The sequence below is a fragment of the Colossoma macropomum genome, unplaced genomic scaffold (genome assembly GCF_904425465.1).
Source record: "Colossoma macropomum unplaced genomic scaffold, Colossoma_macropomum, whole genome shotgun sequence".
NCBI classification, from domain to species: domain Eukaryota; kingdom Metazoa; phylum Chordata; class Actinopteri; order Characiformes; family Serrasalmidae; genus Colossoma; species Colossoma macropomum.
Window position 1 is genome coordinate 284,020 of NW_023494808.1, and position 17,547 is coordinate 301,566.

Below are 17,547 nucleotides of genomic sequence, written 5' to 3' on the forward strand. Positions count from 1 at the left end.
GAGTTGATATTTACAGAAAGAGGTCAAGACGCCTGTGTAGTAAAGTCAGATAGACATTGATAGAGGCATTGAGACACTCAATCTGCACAGCATATTTAAAACACAATTTGCAACAAATTCAACATCTTTCAATTCAACAGTCGATTGTCTTCCTGACCCAGAGCAAGTTCCAGTTCTCTTCAAAGTTCAGCTCCCTGTTTTTTTGTCCAGTTTTGTCTGTGTTTCGGTTACTCTTTGCTTCCTGACTTTAAAATTTGCATACAACAGCCTGGAAAAATTTGAATAATGAAATATAAAATATCACTTACATTACATGGTAGTTGGTGCAGCTGATGCCTAATGTTGCATTAGTGAGCATCTCTGCAGTGAAACTGGGCAGGAGAGAGATGAGCTTGACCTTAAACCAGTCATACCAGTCGTATGTCTGAAACTGTGAAAACTTCATGCTGATGATCTTGAAGGTTCGATTCATCATCACATCTCTGACTGCAGGGTTGATAACAGGAGCCTGTAGAAAAGCAGCCCAAGAATACAGAATAATTTGTCAAGATCAATGTTTTTTGTAATTGTCATGATTTGTGTACTAGAGGTTTCAGTGTGTATCAGTTACCTTCTGAACAGAGAAGACTGAGAGAAACTCATGCACGTTGGTGAAAGCATCGCCTTTCTGTAGTTGATTGAACACTAGGTCAATCTGACTTGTGCTGTTGAGGGCGCCAGAGCTCAGAGTGAGTTCAGCTGCTTGGCTAGGGGTCAGCAGGTCCAAAGATCCAAACTGCAATATGACAGTGACCAGCTGTTAGTGGTTTCACCTAGCTATTGTGTAAATACAATGTGGTCTCAATGATTACGTAAAGGAGACTGAGAAAACTGTTGTCAGAGACGGGGACTTACCCAAGAAATGTTGAATTGTGCCAGCTGAGAGAATGACAAGTAGCTGGAGAAGTGGCCAAGATTAACAGTGAGCCAGTCTGCATCTGTCTGGTTGTTCACTCTGCAGCCTGCATGATATCAAGAGTACAAATCAGTACTTTGTTTTGAAAGTACGAAATTAGGAATGAGCTGAAGAATCTTGAGGGTTAATCGTTGACTGTGTTGGAGCGTGACTGTTCTGAGAAGTAACGCACCTGTTTGATTGATTTGCTGTATGGATTGCTTCAGGTATGCCACCAGAACAGCCCCAAGTTCCTGATTTCTATTTACTGGCATGTTCACAGCAACAGTGCTTAATGCATCAACACTGAAAAGAAATGAAAGGGTGGATTGAAGTTAACATTTGTTTTGAGGCAAGGCTGAACTTCAGGGATAAAGTTGATGCTACTGAGTTGATATTTACAGAAAGAGGTCAAGATCCAGTGTAGTAAAGTTTAAAGCTAATGATACAGTATAATAATAATCTCAGAGAGACATTAATAGAGGCATTGAGTTACTCAATCTAAAACAGCATATTTGAAACACAATTTGCAACAAATTCAACATCTTTTCTGGACAGAAGTGATTTACTGCCTTGTCCAAGAAGATTCAATCTAAATGAAGCATTTTCACGTGTGACAAACTCTTACATTTCCTAAACCCCTTGGTCCCGACTTCATTCCTGTCATTGACGTTTAATTAGGTCCCTCTCTGATCCTGATCAAGGTATCATTTCTCATCTTGATCAGGCTCGAATATGTACTAGTTTTTTCTGACATTATTTCCAGCCGCTGACCTTGAATTACATTGTTTTTTGACCCTGACCTAAGTAGGATCCTTACCTAACCTAGTCTTCACTGCTGATAGTTAAGGGGCCATTTCCTGACTTAAGTTCCATTCCTGACCCTTACCATCGTTTTTGCTTTTGACCCTTACCCAGACTCCACTTCTGACCCTGAACAAGTTCTCATTCATGGCCCTGGCAGAGCTGATTATTTACCTGACCAAGCATCATTCTGATATGTGATTTAGGCTCTTTTTTCATCCTGTTGAAATTTCTATTCCTGACCCTTACACAGACCATATTCCTGACCCTCAGTTTGGTTTCATAACCTGTCCTTGACCTGGTTCCTTTTGTTGTCTCAGGTGCCATACTTGCTCCAATAGGTGATTGTCTTCCTGACCCAGTGCGACTTCCAATGCTGTTCTTAATTCAACTCCCTATTTTGTGTCGAATTCTGTTCGTGGTTTGTTTTTGTTTTTTTGGTTCCTGACCTTAAAACATTGCATACGAAGGCCTGCAAAATTTGAATAATGAAATATAAAATATCACTTACATGACGTGGTAGTTGGTACAGCTGATGCCTAATGTTGCATTAGTGAGCATCTCTGCAGTGAAACTGGGCAGGAGAGAGATGAGCTTGACCTTAAACCAGTCATACCAGTCGTATGTCTGAAACTGTGAAAACTTCATGCTGATGATCTTGAAGGTTCGATTCATCATCACATCTCTGACTGCAGGGTTGATAACAGGAGCCTGTAGAAAAGCAGCCCAAGAATACAGAATAATTTGTCAAGATCAATGTTTGTTGTAATTGTAAAGATTCCTGTACTAGAGGTTTCAGTGTGTCTCAATTACCTTCTGATCAGAGAGGACTGTGAGAAAGTCATGCACGTTGGTGAAAGCATCGCCTTTCTGTAGTTGATTGAACACTAGGTCAATCTGACTTGTGCTGTTGAGGGCGCCAGAGCTCAGAGTGAGTTCAGCTGCTTGGCTAGGGGTCAGCAGGTCCAAAGATCCAAACTGCAATATGACAGTGACCAGCTGTTAGTGGTTTCACCTAGCTATTGTGTAAATACAATGTGGTCTCAATGATTACGTAAAGGAGACTGAGAAAACTGTTGTCAGAGACGGGGACTTACCCAAGAAATGTTGAATTGTGCCAGCTGAGAGAATGACAAGTAGCTGGAGAAGTGGCCAAGATTAACAGTGAGCCAGTCTGCATCTGTCTGGTTGTTCACTCTGCAGCCTGCATGATATCAAGAGTACAAATCAGTACTTTGTTTTGAAAGTACGAAATTAGGAATGAGCTGAAGAATCTTGAGGGTTAATCGTTGACTGTGTTGGAGCGTGACTGTTCTGAGAAGTAACGCACCTGTTTGATTGATTTGCTGTATGGATTGCTTCAGGTATGCCACCAGAACAGCCCCAAGTTCCTGATTTCTATTTACTGGCATGTTCACAGCAACAGTGCTTAATGCATCAACACTGAAAAGAAATGAAAGGGTGGATTGAAGTTAACATTTGTTTTGAGGCAAGGCTGAACTTCAGGGATAAAGTTGATGCTACTGAGTTGATATTTACAGAAAGAGGTCAAGATCCAGTGTAGTAAAGTTTAAAGCTAATGATACAGTATAATAATAATCTCAGAGAGACATTAATAGAGGCATTGAGTTACTCAATCTAAAACAGCATATTTGAAACACAATTTGCAACAAATTCAACATCTTTTCTGGACAGAAGTGATTTACTGCCTTGTCCAAGAAGATTCAATCTAAATGAAGCATTTTCACGTGTGACAAACTCTTACATTTCCTAAACCCCTTGGTCCCGACTTCATTCCTGTCATTGACGTCTAATTAGGTCCCTCTCTGATCCTGATCAAGGTATCATTTCTCATCTTGATCAGGCTCGAATATGTATTAGTTTTTTCTGACATTATTTCCAGCCGCTGACCTTGAATTACATTGTTTTTTGACCCTGACCTAAGTAGGATCCTTACCTAACCTAGTCTTCACTGCTGATAGTTAAGGGGCCATTTCCTGACTTAAGTTCCATTCCTGACCCTTACCATCGTTTTTGCTTTTGACCCTTACCCAGACTCCACTTCTGACCCTGAACAAGTTCTCATTCATGGCCCTGGCAGAGCTGATTATTTACCTGACCAAGCATCATTCTGATATGTGATTTAGGCTCTTTTTTCATCCTGTTGAAATTTCTATTCCTGACCCTTACACAGACCATATTCCTGACCCTCAGTTTGGTTTCATAACCTGTCCTTGACCTGGTTCCTTTTGTTGTCTCAGGTGCCATACTTGCTCCAATAGGTGATTGTCTTCCTGACCCAGTGCGACTTCCAATGCTGTTCTTAATTCAACTCCCTATTTTGTGTCGAATTCTGTTCGTGGTTTGTTTTTGTTTTTTTGGTTCCTGACCTTAAAACATTGCATACGAAGGCCTGCAAAATTTGAATAATGAAATATAAAATATCACTTACATGACGTGGTAGTTGGTACAGCTGATGCCTAATGTTGCATTAGTGAGCATCTCTGCAGTGAAACTGGGCAGGAGAGAGATGAGCTTGACCTTAAACCAGTCATACCAGTCGTATGTCTGAAACTGTGAAAACTTCATGCTGATGATCTTGAAGGTTCGATTCATCATCACATCTCTGACTGCAGGGTTGATAACAGGAGCCTGTAGAAAAGCAGCCCAAGAATACAGAATAATTTGTCAAGATCAATGTTTGCTGTAATTGTAAAGATTCCTGTACTAGAGGTTTCAGTGTGTCTCAATTACCTTCTGATCAGAGAGGACTGTGAGAAAGTCATGCACGTTGGTGAAAGCATCGCCTTTCTGTAGTTGATTGAACACTAGGTCAATCTGACTTGTGCTGTTGAGGGCGCCAGAGCTCAGAGTGAGTTCAGCTGCTTGGCTAGGGGTCAGCAGGTCCAAAGATCCAAACTGCAATATGACAGTGACCAGCTGTTAGTGGTTTCACCTAGCTATTGTGTAAATACAATGTGGTCTCAATGATTACGTAAAGGAGACTGAGAAAACTGTTGTCAGAGACGGGGACTTACCCAAGAAATGTTGAATTGTGCCAGCTGAGAGAATGACAAGTAGCTGGAGAAGTGGCCAAGATTAACAGTGAGCCAGTCTGCATCTGTCTGGTTGTTCACTCTGCAGCCTGCATGATATCAAGAGTACAAATCAGTACTTTGTTTTGAAAGTACGAAATTAGGAATGAGCTGAAGAATCTTGAGGGTTAATCGTTGACTGTGTTGGAGCGTGACTGTTCTGAGAAGTAACGCACCTGTTTGATTGATTTGCTGTATGGATTGCTTCAGGTATGCCACCAGAACAGCCCCAAGTTCCTGATTTCTATTTACTGGCATGTTCACAGCAACAGTGCTTAATGCATCAACACTGAAAAGAAATGAAAGGGTGGATTGAAGTTAACATTTGTTTTGAGGCAAGGCTGAACTTCAGGGATAAAGTTGATGCTACTGAGTTGATATTTACAGAAAGAGGTCAAGATCCAGTGTAGTAAAGTTTAAAGCTAATGATACAGTATAATAATAATCTCAGAGAGACATTAATAGAGGCATTGAGTTACTCAATCTAAAACAGCATATTTGAAACACAATTTGCGACAAGTTCAACATCTTTTCTGGACAGAAGTGATTTACTGCCTTTTCCAAGAAGATTCAATCTAAAGACCATGAAGCATTTTCACGTGTGACAAACTCTTACATTTCCTAAACCCCTTGGTCCCGACTTCATTCCTGTCATTGACGTCTAATTAGGTCCCTCTCTGATCCTGATCAAGGTATCATTTCTCATCTTGATCAGGCTCGAATATGTACTAGTTTTTTCTGACATTATTTCCAGCCGCTGACCTTGAATTACATTGTTTTTTGACCCTGACCTAAGTAGGATCCTTACCTAACCTAGTCTTCACTGCTGATAGTTAAGGGGCCATTTCCTGACTTAAGTTCCATTCCTGACCCTTACCATGGTTTTTGCTTTTGACCCTTACCCAGACTCCACTTCTGACCCTGAACAAGTTCTCATTCATGGCCCTGGCAGAGCTGATTATTTACCTGACCAAGCATCATTCTGATATGTGATTTAGGCTCTTTTTTCATCCTGTTGAAATTTCTATTCCTGACCCTTACACAGACCATATTCCTGACCCTCAGTTTGGTTTCATAACCTGTCCTTGACCTGGTTCCTTTTGTTGTCTCAGGTGCCATACTTGCTCCAATAGGTGATTGTCTTCCTGACCCAGTGCGACTTCCAATGCTGTTCTTAATTCAACTCCCTATTTTGTGTCGAATTCTGTTCGTGGTTTGTTTTTGTTTTTTTGGTTCCTGACCTTAAAACATTGCATACGAAGGCCTGCAAAATTTGAATAATGAAATATAAAATATCACTTACATGACGTGGTAGTTGGTACAGCTGATGCCTAATGTTGCATTAGTGAGCATCTCTGCAGTGAAACTGGGCAGGAGAGAGATGAGCTTGACCTTAAACCAGTCATACCAGTCGTATGTCTGAAACTGTGAAAACTTCATGCTGATGATCTTGAAGGTTCGATTCATCATCACATCTCTGACTGCAGGGTTGATAACAGGAGCCTGTAGAAAAGCAGCCCAAGAATACAGAATAATTTGTCAAGATCAATGTTTGCTGTAATTGTAAAGATTCCTGTACTAGAGGTTTCAGTGTGTCTCAATTACCTTCTGATCAGAGAGGACTGTGAGAAAGTCATGCACGTTGGTGAAAGCATCGCCTTTCTGTAGTTGATTGAACACTAGGTCAATCTGACTTGTGCTGTTGAGGGCGCCAGAGCTCAGAGTGAGTTCAGCTGCTTGGCTAGGGGTCAGCAGGTCCAAAGATCCAAACTGCAATATGACAGTGACCAGCTGTTAGTGGTTTCACCTAGCTATTGTGTAAATACAATGTGGTCTCAATGATTACGTAAAGGAGACTGAGAAAACTGTTGTCAGAGACGGGGACTTACCCAAGAAATGTTGAATTGTGCCAGCTGAGAGAATGACAAGTAGCTGGAGAAGTGGCCAAGATTAACAGTGAGCCAGTCTGCATCTGTCTGGTTGTTCACTCTGCAGCCTGCATGATATCAAGAGTACAAATCAGTACTTTGTTTTGAAAGTACGAAATTAGGAATGAGCTGAAGAATCTTGAGGGTTAATCGTTGACTGTGTTGGAGCGTGACTGTTCTGAGAAGTAACGCACCTGTTTGATTGATTTGCTGTATGGATTGCTTCAGGTATGCCACCAGAACAGCCCCAAGTTCCTGATTTCTATTTACTGGCATGTTCACAGCAACAGTGCTTAATGCATCAACACTGAAAAGAAATGAAAGGGTGGATTGAAGTTAACATTTGTTTTGAGGCAAGGCTGAACTTCAGGGATAAAGTTGATGCTACTGAGTTGATATTTACAGAAAGAGGTCAAGATCCAGTGTAGTAAAGTTTAAAGCTAATGATACAGTATAATAATAATCTCAGAGAGACATTAATAGAGGCATTGAGTTACTCAATCTAAAACAGCATATTTGAAACACAATTTGCAACAAATTCAACATCTTTTCTGGACAGAAGTGATTTACTGCCTTGTCCAAGAAGATTCAATCTAAATGAAGCATTTTCACGTGTGACAAACTCTTACATTTCCTAAACCCCTTGGTCCCGACTTCATTCCTGTCATTGACGTCTAATTAGGTCCCTCTCTGATCCTGATCAAGGTATCATTTCTCATCTTGATCAGGCTCGAATATGTACTAGTTTTTTCTGACATTATTTCCAGCCGCTGACCTTGAATTACATTGTTTTTTGACCCTGACCTAAGTAGGATCCTTACCTAACCTAGTCTTCACTGCTGATAGTTAAGGGGCCATTTCCTGACTTAAGTTCCATTCCTGACCCTTACCATGGTTTTTGCTTTTGACCCTTACCCAGACTCCACTTCTGACCCTGAACAAGTTCTCATTCATGGCCCTGGCAGAGCTGATTATTTACCTGACCAAGCATCATTCTGATATGTGATTTAGGCTCTTTTTTCATCCTGTTGAAATTTCTATTCCTGACCCTTACACAGACCATATTCCTGACCCTCAGTTTGGTTTCATAACCTGTCCTTGACCTGGTTCCTTTTGTTGTCTCAGGTGCCATACTTGCTCCAATAGGTGATTGTCTTCCTGACCCAGTGCGACTTCCAATGCTGTTCTTAATTCAACTCCCTATTTTGTGTCGAATTCTGTTCGTGGTTTGTTTTTGTTTTTTTGGTTCCTGACCTTAAAACATTGCATACGAAGGCCTGCAAAATTTGAATAATGAAATATAAAATATCACTTACATGACGTGGTAGTTGGTACAGCTGATGCCTAATGTTGCATTAGTGAGCATCTCTGCAGTGAAACTGGGCAGGAGAGAGATGAGCTTGACCTTAAACCAGTCATACCAGTCGTATGTCTGAAACTGTGAAAACTTCATGCTGATGATCTTGAAGGTTCGATTCATCATCACATCTCTGACTGCAGGGTTGATAACAGGAGCCTGTAGAAAAGCAGCCCAAGAATACAGAATAATTTGTCAAGATCAATGTTTGCTGTATTTGTAAAGATTCCTGTACTAGAGGTTTCAGTGTGTCTCAATTACCTTCTGATCAGAGAGGACTGTGAGAAAGTCATGCACGTTCATGAAAGCATCGCCTTTCTGTAGTTGATTGAACACTAGGTCAATCTGACTTGTGCTGTTGAGGGCGCCAGAGCTCAGAGTGAGTTCAGCTGCTTGGCTAGGGGTCAGCAGGTCCAAAGATCCAAACTGCAATATGACAGTGACCAGCTGTTAGTGGTTTCACCTAGCTATTGTGTAAATACAATGTGGTCTCAATGATTACGTAAAGGAGACTGAGAAAACTGTTGTCAGAGACGGGGACTTACCCAAGAAATGTTGAATTGTGCCAGCTGAGAGAATGACAAGTAGCTGGAGAAGTGGCCAAGATTAACAGTGAGCCAGTCTGCATCTGTCTGGTTGTTCACTCTGCAGCCTGCATGATATCAAGAGTACAAATCAGTACTTTGTTTTGAAAGTACGAAATTAGGAATGAGCTGAAGAATCTTGAGGGTTAATCGTTGACTGTGTTGGAGCGTGACTGTTCTGAGAAGTAACGCACCTGTTTGATTGATTTGCTGTATGGATTGCTTCAGGTATGCCACCAGAACAGCCCCAAGTTCCTGATTTCTATTTACTGGCATGTTCACAGCAACAGTGCTTAATGCATCAACACTGAAAAGAAATGAAAGGGTGGATTGAAGTTAACATTTGTTTTGAGGCAAGGCTGAACTTCAGGGATAAAGTTGATGCTACTGAGTTGATATTTACAGAAAGAGGTCAAGATCCAGTGTAGTAAAGTTTAAAGCTAATGATACAGTATAATAATAATCTCAGAGAGACATTAATAGAGGCATTGAGTTACTCAATCTAAAACAGCATATTTGAAACACAATTTGCAACAAATTCAACATCTTTTCTGGACAGAAGTGATTTACTGCCTTGTCCAAGAAGATTCAATCTAAATGAAGCATTTTCACGTGTGACAAACTCTTACATTTCCTAAACCCCTTGGTCCCGACTTCATTCCTGTCATTGACGTCTAATTAGGTCCCTCTCTGATCCTGATCAAGGTATCATTTCTCATCTTGATCAGGCTCGAATATGTATTAGTTTTTTCTGACATTATTTCCAGCCGCTGACCTTGAATTACATTGTTTTTTGACCCTGACCTAAGTAGGATCCTTACCTAACCTAGTCTTCACTGCTGATAGTTAAGGGGCCATTTCCTGACTTAAGTTCCATTCCTGACCCTTACCATGGTTTTTGCTTTTGACCCTTACCCAGACTCCACTTCTGACCCTGAACAAGTTCTCATTCATGGCCCTGGCAGAGCTGATTATTTACCTGACCAAGCATCATTCTGATATGTGATTTAGGCTCTTTTTTCATCCTGTTGAAATTTCTATTCCTGACCCTTACACAGACCATATTCCTGACCCTCAGTTTGGTTTCATAACCTGTCCTTGACCTGGTTCCTTTTGTTGTCTCAGGTGCCATACTTGCTCCAATAGGTGATTGTCTTCCTGACCCAGTGCGACTTCCAATGCTGTTCTTAATTCAACTCCCTATTTTGTGTCGAATTCTGTTCGTGGTTTGGTTTTCTTTTTTGGTTCCTGACCTTAAAATATTGCATACGAAGGCCTGCAAAATTTGAATAATGAAATATAAAATATCACTTACATGACGTGGTAGTTGGTACAGCTGATGCCTAATGTTGCATTAGTGAGCATCTCTGCAGTGAAACTGGGCAGGAGAGAGATGAGCTTGACCTTAAACCAGTCATACCAGTCGTATGTCTGAAACTGTGAAAACTTCATGCTGATGATCTTGAAGGTTCGATTCATCATCACATCTCTGACTGCAGGGTTGATAACAGGAGCCTGTAGAAAAGCAGCCCAAGAATACAGAATAATTTGTCAAGATCAATGTTTGCTGTATTTGTAAAGATTCCTGTACTAGAGGTTTCAGTGTGTCTCAATTACCTTCTGATCAGAGAGGACTGTGAGAAAGTCATGCACGTTCATGAAAGCATCGCCTTTCTGTAGTTGATTGAACACTAGGTCAATCTGACTTGTGCTGTTGAGGGCGCCAGAGCTCAGAGTGAGTTCAGCTGCTTGGCTAGGGGTCAGCAGGTCCAAAGATCCAAACTGCAATATGACAGTGACCAGCTGTTAGTGGTTTCACCTAGCTATTGTGTAAATACAATGTGGTCTCAATGATTACGTAAAGGAGACTGAGAAAACTGTTGTCAGAGACGGGGACTTACCCAAGAAATGTTGAATTGTGCCAGCTGAGAGAATGACAAGTAGCTGGAGAAGTGGCCAAGATTAACAGTGAGCCAGTCTGCATCTGTCTGGTTGTTCACTCTGCAGCCTGCATGATATCAAGAGTACAAATCAGTACTTTGTTTTGAAAGTACGAAATTAGGAATGAGCTGAAGAATCTTGAGGGTTAATCGTTGACTGTGTTGGAGCGTGACTGTTCTGAGAAGTAACGCACCTGTTTGATTGATTTGCTGTATGGATTGCTTCAGGTATGCCACCAGAACAGCCCCAAGTTCCTGATTTCTATTTACTGGCATGTTCACAGCAACAGTGCTTAATGCATCAACACTGAAAAGAAATGAAAGGGTGGATTGAAGTTAACATTTGTTTTGAGGCAAGGCTGAACTTCAGGGATAAAGTTGATGCTACTGAGTTGATATTTACAGAAAGAGGTCAAGATCCAGTGTAGTAAAGTTTAAAGCTAATGATACAGTATAATAATAATCTCAGAGAGACATTAATAGAGGCATTGAGTTACTCAATCTAAAACAGCATATTTGAAACACAATTTGCAACAAATTCAACATCTTTTCTGGACAGAAGTGATTTACTGCCTTGTCCAAGAAGATTCAATCTAAATGAAGCATTTTCACGTGTGACAAACTCTTACATTTCCTAAACCCCTTGGTCCCGACTTCATTCCTGTCATTGACGTTTAATTAGGTCCCTCTCTGATCCTGATCAAGGTATCATTTCTCATCTTGATCAGGCTCGAATATGTACTAGTTTTTTCTGACATTATTTCCAGCCGCTGACCTTGAATTACATTGTTTTTTGACCCTGACCTAAGTAGGATCCTTACCTAACCTAGTCTTCACTGCTGATAGTTAAGGGGCCATTTCCTGACTTAAGTTCCATTCCTGACCCTTACCATGGTTTTTGCTTTTGACCCTTACCCAGACTCCACTTCTGACCCTGAACAAGTTCTCATTCATGGCCCTGGCAGAGCTGATTATTTACCTGACCAAGCATCATTCTGATATGTGATTTAGGCTCTTTTTTCATCCTGTTGAAATTTCTATTCCTGACCCTTACACAGACCATATTCCTGACCCTCAGTTTGGTTTCATAACCTGTCCTTGACCTGGTTCCTTTTGTTGTCTCAGGTGCCATACTTGCTCCAATAGGTGATTGTCTTCCTGACCCAGTGCGACTTCCAATGCTGTTCTTAATTCAACTCCCTATTTTGTGTCGAATTCTGTTCGTGGTTTGGTTTTCTTTTTTGGTTCCTGACCTTAAAATATTGCATACGAAGGCCTGCAAAATTTGAATAATGAAATATAAAATATCACTTACATGACGTGGTAGTTGGTACAGCTGATGCCTAATGTTGCATTAGTGAGCATCTCTGCAGTGAAACTGGGCAGGAGAGAGATGAGCTTGACCTTAAACCAGTCATACCAGTCGTATGTCTGAAACTGTGAAAACTTCATGCTGATGATCTTGAAGGTTCGATTCATCATCACATCTCTGACTGCAGGGTTGATAACAGGAGCCTGTAGAAAAGCAGCCCAAGAATACAGAATAATTTGTCAAGATCAATGTTTGCTGTATTTGTAAAGATTCCTGTACTAGAGGTTTCAGTGTGTCTCAATTACCTTCTGATCAGAGAGGACTGTGAGAAAGTCATGCACGTTGGTGAAAGCATCGCCTTTCTGTAGTTGATTGAACACTAGGTCAATCTGACTTGTGCTGTTGAGGGCGCCAGAGCTCAGAGTGAGTTCAGCTGCTTGGCTAGGGGTCAGCAGGTCCAAAGATCCAAACTGCAATATGACAGTGACCAGCTGTTAGTGGTTTCACCTAGCTATTGTGTAAATACAATGTGGTCTCAATGATTACGTAAAGGAGACTGAGAAAACTGTTGTCAGAGACGGGGACTTACCCAAGAAATGTTGAATTGTGCCAGCTGAGAGAATGACAAGTAGCTGGAGAAGTGGCCAAGATTAACAGTGAGCCAGTCTGCATCTGTCTGGTTGTTCACTCTGCAGCCTGCATGATATCAAGAGTACAAATCAGTACTTTGTTTTGAAAGTACGAAATTAGGAATGAGCTGAAGAATCTTGAGGGTTAATCGTTGACTGTGTTGGAGCGTGACTGTTCTGAGAAGTAACGCACCTGTTTGATTGATTTGCTGTATGGATTGCTTCAGGTATGCCACCAGAACAGCCCCAAGTTCCTGATTTCTATTTACTGGCATGTTCACAGCAACAGTGCTTAATGCATCAACACTGAAAAGAAATGAAAGGGTGGATTGAAGTTAACATTTGTTTTGAGGCAAGGCTGAACTTCAGGGATAAAGTTGATGCTACTGAGTTGATATTTACAGAAAGAGGTCAAGATCCAGTGTAGTAAAGTTTAAAGCTAATGATACAGTATAATAATAATCTCAGAGAGACATTAATAGAGGCATTGAGTTACTCAATCTAAAACAGCATATTTGAAACACAATTTGCAACAAATTCAACATCTTTTCTGGACAGAAGTGATTTACTGCCTTGTCCAAGAAGATTCAATCTAAATGAAGCATTTTCACGTGTGACAAACTCTTACATTTCCTAAACCCCTTGGTCCCGACTTCATTCCTGTCATTGACATCTAATTAGGTCCCTCTCTGATCCTGATCAAGGTATCATTTCTCATCTTCATCAGGCTCGAATATGTATTAGTTTTTTCTGACATTATTTCCAGCCGCTGACCTTGAATTACATTGTTTTTTGACCCTGACCTAAGTAGGATCCTTACCTAACCTAGTCTTCACTGCTGATAGTTAAGGGGCCATTTCCTGACTTAAGTTCCATTCCTGACCCTTACCATGGTTTTTGCTTTTGACCCTTACCCAGACTCCACTTCTGACCCTGAACAAGTTCTCATTCATGGCCCTGGCAGAGCTGATTATTTACCTGACCAAGCATCATTCTGATATGTGATTTAGGCTCTTTTTTCATCCTGTTGAAATTTCTATTCCTGACCCTTACACAGACCATATTCCTGACCCTCAGTTTGGTTTCATAACCTGTCCTTGACCTGGTTCCTTTTGTTGTCTCAGGTGCCATACTTGCTCCAATAGGTGATTGTCTTCCTGACCCAGTGCGACTTCCAATGCTGTTCTTAATTCAACTCCCTATTTTGTGTCGAATTCTGTTCGTGGTTTGGTTTTCTTTTTTGGTTCCTGACCTTAAAATATTGCATACGAAGGCCTGCAAAATTTGAATAATGAAATATAAAATATCACTTACATGACATGGTAGTTGGTACAGCTGATGCCTAATGTTGCATTAGTGAGCATCTCTGCAGTGAAACTGGGCAGGAGAGAGATGAGCTTGACCTTAAACCAGTCATACCAGTCGTATGTCTGAAACTGTGAAAACTTCATGCTGATGATCTTGAAGGTTCGATTCATCATCACATCTCTGACTGCAGGGTTGATAACAGGAGCCTGTAGAAAAGCAGCCCAAGAATACAGAATAATTTGTCAAGATCAATGTTTGCTGTAATTGTAAAGATTCCTGTACTAGAGGTTTCAGTGTGTCTCAATTACCTTCTGATCAGAGAGGACTGTGAGAAAGTCATGCACGTTGGTGAAAGCATCGCCTTTCTGTAGTTGATTGAACACTAGGTCAATCTGACTTGTGCTGTTGAGGGCGCCAGAGCTCAGAGTGAGTTCAGCTGCTTGGCTAGGGGTCAGCAGGTCCAAAGATCCAAACTGCAATATGACAGTGACCAGCTGTTAGTGGTTTCACCTAGCTATTGTGTAAATACAATGTGGTCTCAATGATTACGTAAAGGAGACTGAGAAAACTGTTGTCAGAGACGGGGACTTACCCAAGAAATGTTGAATTGTGCCAGCTGAGAGAATGACAAGTAGCTGGAGAAGTGGCCAAGATTAACAGTGAGCCAGTCTACATCGGTCTGGTTGTTCACTCTGCAGCCTGCATAATATCAAGAGTACAAATCAGTACTTTGTTTTGAAAGTACGAAATTAGGAATGAGCTGAAGAATCTTGAGGGTTAATCGTTGACTGTGTTGGAGCGTGACTGTTCTGAGAAGTAACGCACCTGTTTGATTGATTTGCTGTATGGATTGCTTCAGGTATGCCACCAGAACAGCCCCAAGTTCCTGATTTCTATTTACTGGCATGTTCACAGCAACAGTGCTTAATGCATCAACACTGAAAAGAAATGAAAGGGTGGATTGAAGTTAACATTTGTTTTGAGGCAAGGCTGAACTTCAGGGATAAAGTTGATGCTACTGAGTTGATATTTACAGAAAGAGGTCAAGATCCAGTGTAGTAAAGTTTAAAGCTAATGATACAGTATAATAATAATCTCAGAGAGACATTAATAGAGGCATTGAGTTACTCAATCTAAAACAGCATATTTGAAACACAATTTGCAACAAATTCAACATCTTTTCTGGACAGAAGTGATTTACTGCCTTGTCCAAGAAGATTCAATCTAAATGAAGCATTTTCACGTGTGACAAACTCTTACATTTCCTAAACCCCTTGGTCCCGACTTCATTCCTGTCATTGACATCTAATTAGGTCCCTCTCTGATCCTGATCAAGGTATCATTTCTCATCTTGATCAGGCTCGAATATGTACTAGTTTTTTCTGACATTATTTCCAGCCGCTGACCTTGAATTACATTGTTTTTTGACCCTGACCTAAGTAGGATCCTTACCTAACCTAGTCTTCACTGCTGATAGTTAAGGGGCCATTTCCTGACTTAAGTTCCATTCCTGACCCTTACCATCGTTTTTGCTTTTGACCCTTACCCAGACTCCACTTCTGACCCTGAACAAGTTCTCATTCATGGCCCTGGCAGAGCTGATTATTTACCTGACCAAGCATCATTCTGATATGTGATTTAGGCTCTTTTTTCATCCTGTTGAAATTTCTATTCCTGACCCTTACACAGACCATATTCCTGACCCTCAGTTTGGTTTCATAACCTGTCCTTGACCTGGTTCCTTTTGTTGTCTCAGGTGCCATACTTGCTCCAATAGGTGATTGTCTTCCTGACCCAGTGCGACTTCCAATGCTGTTCTTAATTCAACTCCCTATTTTGTGTCGAATTCTGTTCGTGGTTTGGTTTTCTTTTTTGGTTCCTGACCTTAAAATATTGCATACGAAGGCCTGCAAAATTTGAATAATGAAATATAAAATATCACTTACATGACATGGTAGTTGGTACAGCTGATGCCTAATGTTGCATTAGTGAGCATCTCTGCAGTGAAACTGGGCAGGAGAGAGATGAGCTTGACCTTAAACCAGTCATACCAGTCGTATGTCTGAAACTGTGAAAACTTCATGCTGATGATCTTGAAGGTTCGATTCATCATCACATCTCTGACTGCAGGGTTGATAACAGGAGCCTGTAGAAAAGCAGCCCAAGAATACAGAATAATTTGTCAAGATCAATGTTTGTTGTAATTGTAAAGATTCCTGTACTAGAGGTTTCAGTGTGTCTCAATTACCTTCTGATCAGAGAGGACTGTGAGAAAGTCATGCACGTTGGTGAAAGCATCGCCTTTCTGTAGTTGATTGAACACTAGGTCAATCTGACTTGTGCTGTTGAGGGCGCCAGAGCTCAGAGTGAGTTCAGCTGCTTGGCTAGGGGTCAGCAGGTCCAAAGATCCAAACTGCAATATGACAGTGACCAGCTGTTAGTGGTTTCACCTAGCTATTGTGTAAATACAATGTGGTCTCAATGATTACGTAAAGGAGACTGAGAAAACTGTTGTCAGAGACGGGGACTTACCCAAGAAATGTTGAATTGTGCCAGCTGAGAGAATGACAAGTAGCTGGAGAAGTGGCCAAGATTAACAGTGAGCCAGTCTACATCGGTCTGGTTGTTCACTCTGCAGCCTGCATAATATCAAGAGTACAAATCAGTACTTTGTTTTGAAAGTACGAAATTAGGAATGAGCTGAAGAATCTTGAGGGTTAATCGTTGACTGTGTTGGAGCGTGACTGTTCTGAGAAGTAACGCACCTGTTTGATTGATTTGCTGTATGGATTGCTTCAGGTATGCCACCAGAACAGCCCCAAGTTCCTGATTTCTATTTACTGGCATGTTCACAGCAACAGTGCTTAATGCATCAACACTGAAAAGAAATGAAAGGGTGGATTGAAGTTAACATTTGTTTTGAGGCAAGGCTGAACTTCAGGGATAAAGTTGATGCTACTGAGTTGATATTTACAGAAAGAGGTCAAGATCCAGTGTAGTAAAGTTTAAAGCTAATGATACAGTATAATAATAATCTCAGAGAGACATTAATAGAGGCATTGAGTTACTCAATCTAAAACAGCATATTTGAAACACAATTTGCAACAAATTCAACATCTTTTCTGGACAGAAGTGATTTACTGCCTTGTCCAAGAAGATTCAATCTAAAGACCATGAAGCATTTTCACGTGTGACAAACTCTTACATTTCCTAAACCCCTTGGTCCCGACTTCATTCCTGTCATTGACATCTAATTAGGTCCCTCTCTGATCCTGATCAAGGTATCATTTCTCATCTTCATCAGGCTCGAATATGTACTAGTTTTTTCTGACATTATTTCCAGCCGCTGACCTTGAATTACATTGTTTTTTGACCCTGACCTAAGTAGGATCCTTACCTAACCTAGTCTTCACTGCTGATAGTTAAGGGGCCATTTCCTGACTTAAGTTCCATTCCTGACCCTTACCATCGTTTTTGCTTTTGACCCTTACCCAGACTCCACTTCTGACCCTGAACAAGTTCTCATTCATGGCCCTGGCAGAGCTGATTATTTACCTGACCAAGCATCATTCTGATATGTGATTTAGGCTCTTTTTTCATCCTGTTGAAATTTCTATTCCTGACCCTTACACAGACCATATTCCTGACCCTCAGTT

At 41.0% G+C, this 17,547-nt stretch overlaps 2 protein-coding genes across 2 annotated transcripts in view; both read right to left on the reverse strand.

Moving 5' to 3' along the window:
* LOC118797674 (uncharacterized threonine-rich GPI-anchored glycoprotein PJ4664.02-like) overlaps positions 1–382 on the reverse strand; it is a 30,070-nt gene extending 29,688 nt beyond the window's left edge. Inside the window, exon 1 of the mRNA XM_036556950.1 lies at positions 309–382. Coding sequence (XP_036412843.1) covers positions 309–358 — 50 coding nt within the window. The 5' untranslated portion in view covers positions 359–382. The remainder of the gene's footprint in view (positions 1–308) is intronic.
* A 210-nt stretch (positions 383–592) lies between these two features.
* LOC118797675 overlaps positions 593–17,547 on the reverse strand; it is a 41,188-nt gene continuing 24,233 nt past the window's right edge. The window contains exons 53-87 of the mRNA XM_036556951.1: positions 16,657–16,769; positions 16,424–16,530; positions 16,140–16,304; positions 15,838–16,037; positions 14,717–14,829; positions 14,484–14,590; positions 14,200–14,364; positions 13,898–14,097; positions 12,777–12,889; positions 12,544–12,650; positions 12,260–12,424; positions 11,958–12,157; positions 10,837–10,949; positions 10,604–10,710; positions 10,320–10,484; positions 10,018–10,217; positions 8,897–9,009; positions 8,664–8,770; positions 8,380–8,544; positions 8,078–8,277; positions 6,956–7,068; positions 6,723–6,829; positions 6,439–6,603; positions 6,137–6,336; positions 5,010–5,122; positions 4,777–4,883; positions 4,493–4,657; positions 4,191–4,390; positions 3,069–3,181; positions 2,836–2,942; positions 2,552–2,716; positions 2,250–2,449; positions 1,128–1,240; positions 895–1,001; positions 593–775 (exon numbers count right to left, since the gene is read on the reverse strand). Coding sequence (XP_036412844.1) covers positions 593–775; positions 895–1,001; positions 1,128–1,240; positions 2,250–2,449; positions 2,552–2,716; positions 2,836–2,942; positions 3,069–3,181; positions 4,191–4,390; positions 4,493–4,657; positions 4,777–4,883; positions 5,010–5,122; positions 6,137–6,336; positions 6,439–6,603; positions 6,723–6,829; positions 6,956–7,068; positions 8,078–8,277; positions 8,380–8,544; positions 8,664–8,770; positions 8,897–9,009; positions 10,018–10,217; positions 10,320–10,484; positions 10,604–10,710; positions 10,837–10,949; positions 11,958–12,157; positions 12,260–12,424; positions 12,544–12,650; positions 12,777–12,889; positions 13,898–14,097; positions 14,200–14,364; positions 14,484–14,590; positions 14,717–14,829; positions 15,838–16,037; positions 16,140–16,304; positions 16,424–16,530; positions 16,657–16,769 — 5,083 coding nt within the window. The remainder of the gene's footprint in view (positions 776–894; positions 1,002–1,127; positions 1,241–2,249; positions 2,450–2,551; positions 2,717–2,835; positions 2,943–3,068; positions 3,182–4,190; positions 4,391–4,492; positions 4,658–4,776; positions 4,884–5,009; positions 5,123–6,136; positions 6,337–6,438; positions 6,604–6,722; positions 6,830–6,955; positions 7,069–8,077; positions 8,278–8,379; positions 8,545–8,663; positions 8,771–8,896; positions 9,010–10,017; positions 10,218–10,319; positions 10,485–10,603; positions 10,711–10,836; positions 10,950–11,957; positions 12,158–12,259; positions 12,425–12,543; positions 12,651–12,776; positions 12,890–13,897; positions 14,098–14,199; positions 14,365–14,483; positions 14,591–14,716; positions 14,830–15,837; positions 16,038–16,139; positions 16,305–16,423; positions 16,531–16,656; positions 16,770–17,547) is intronic.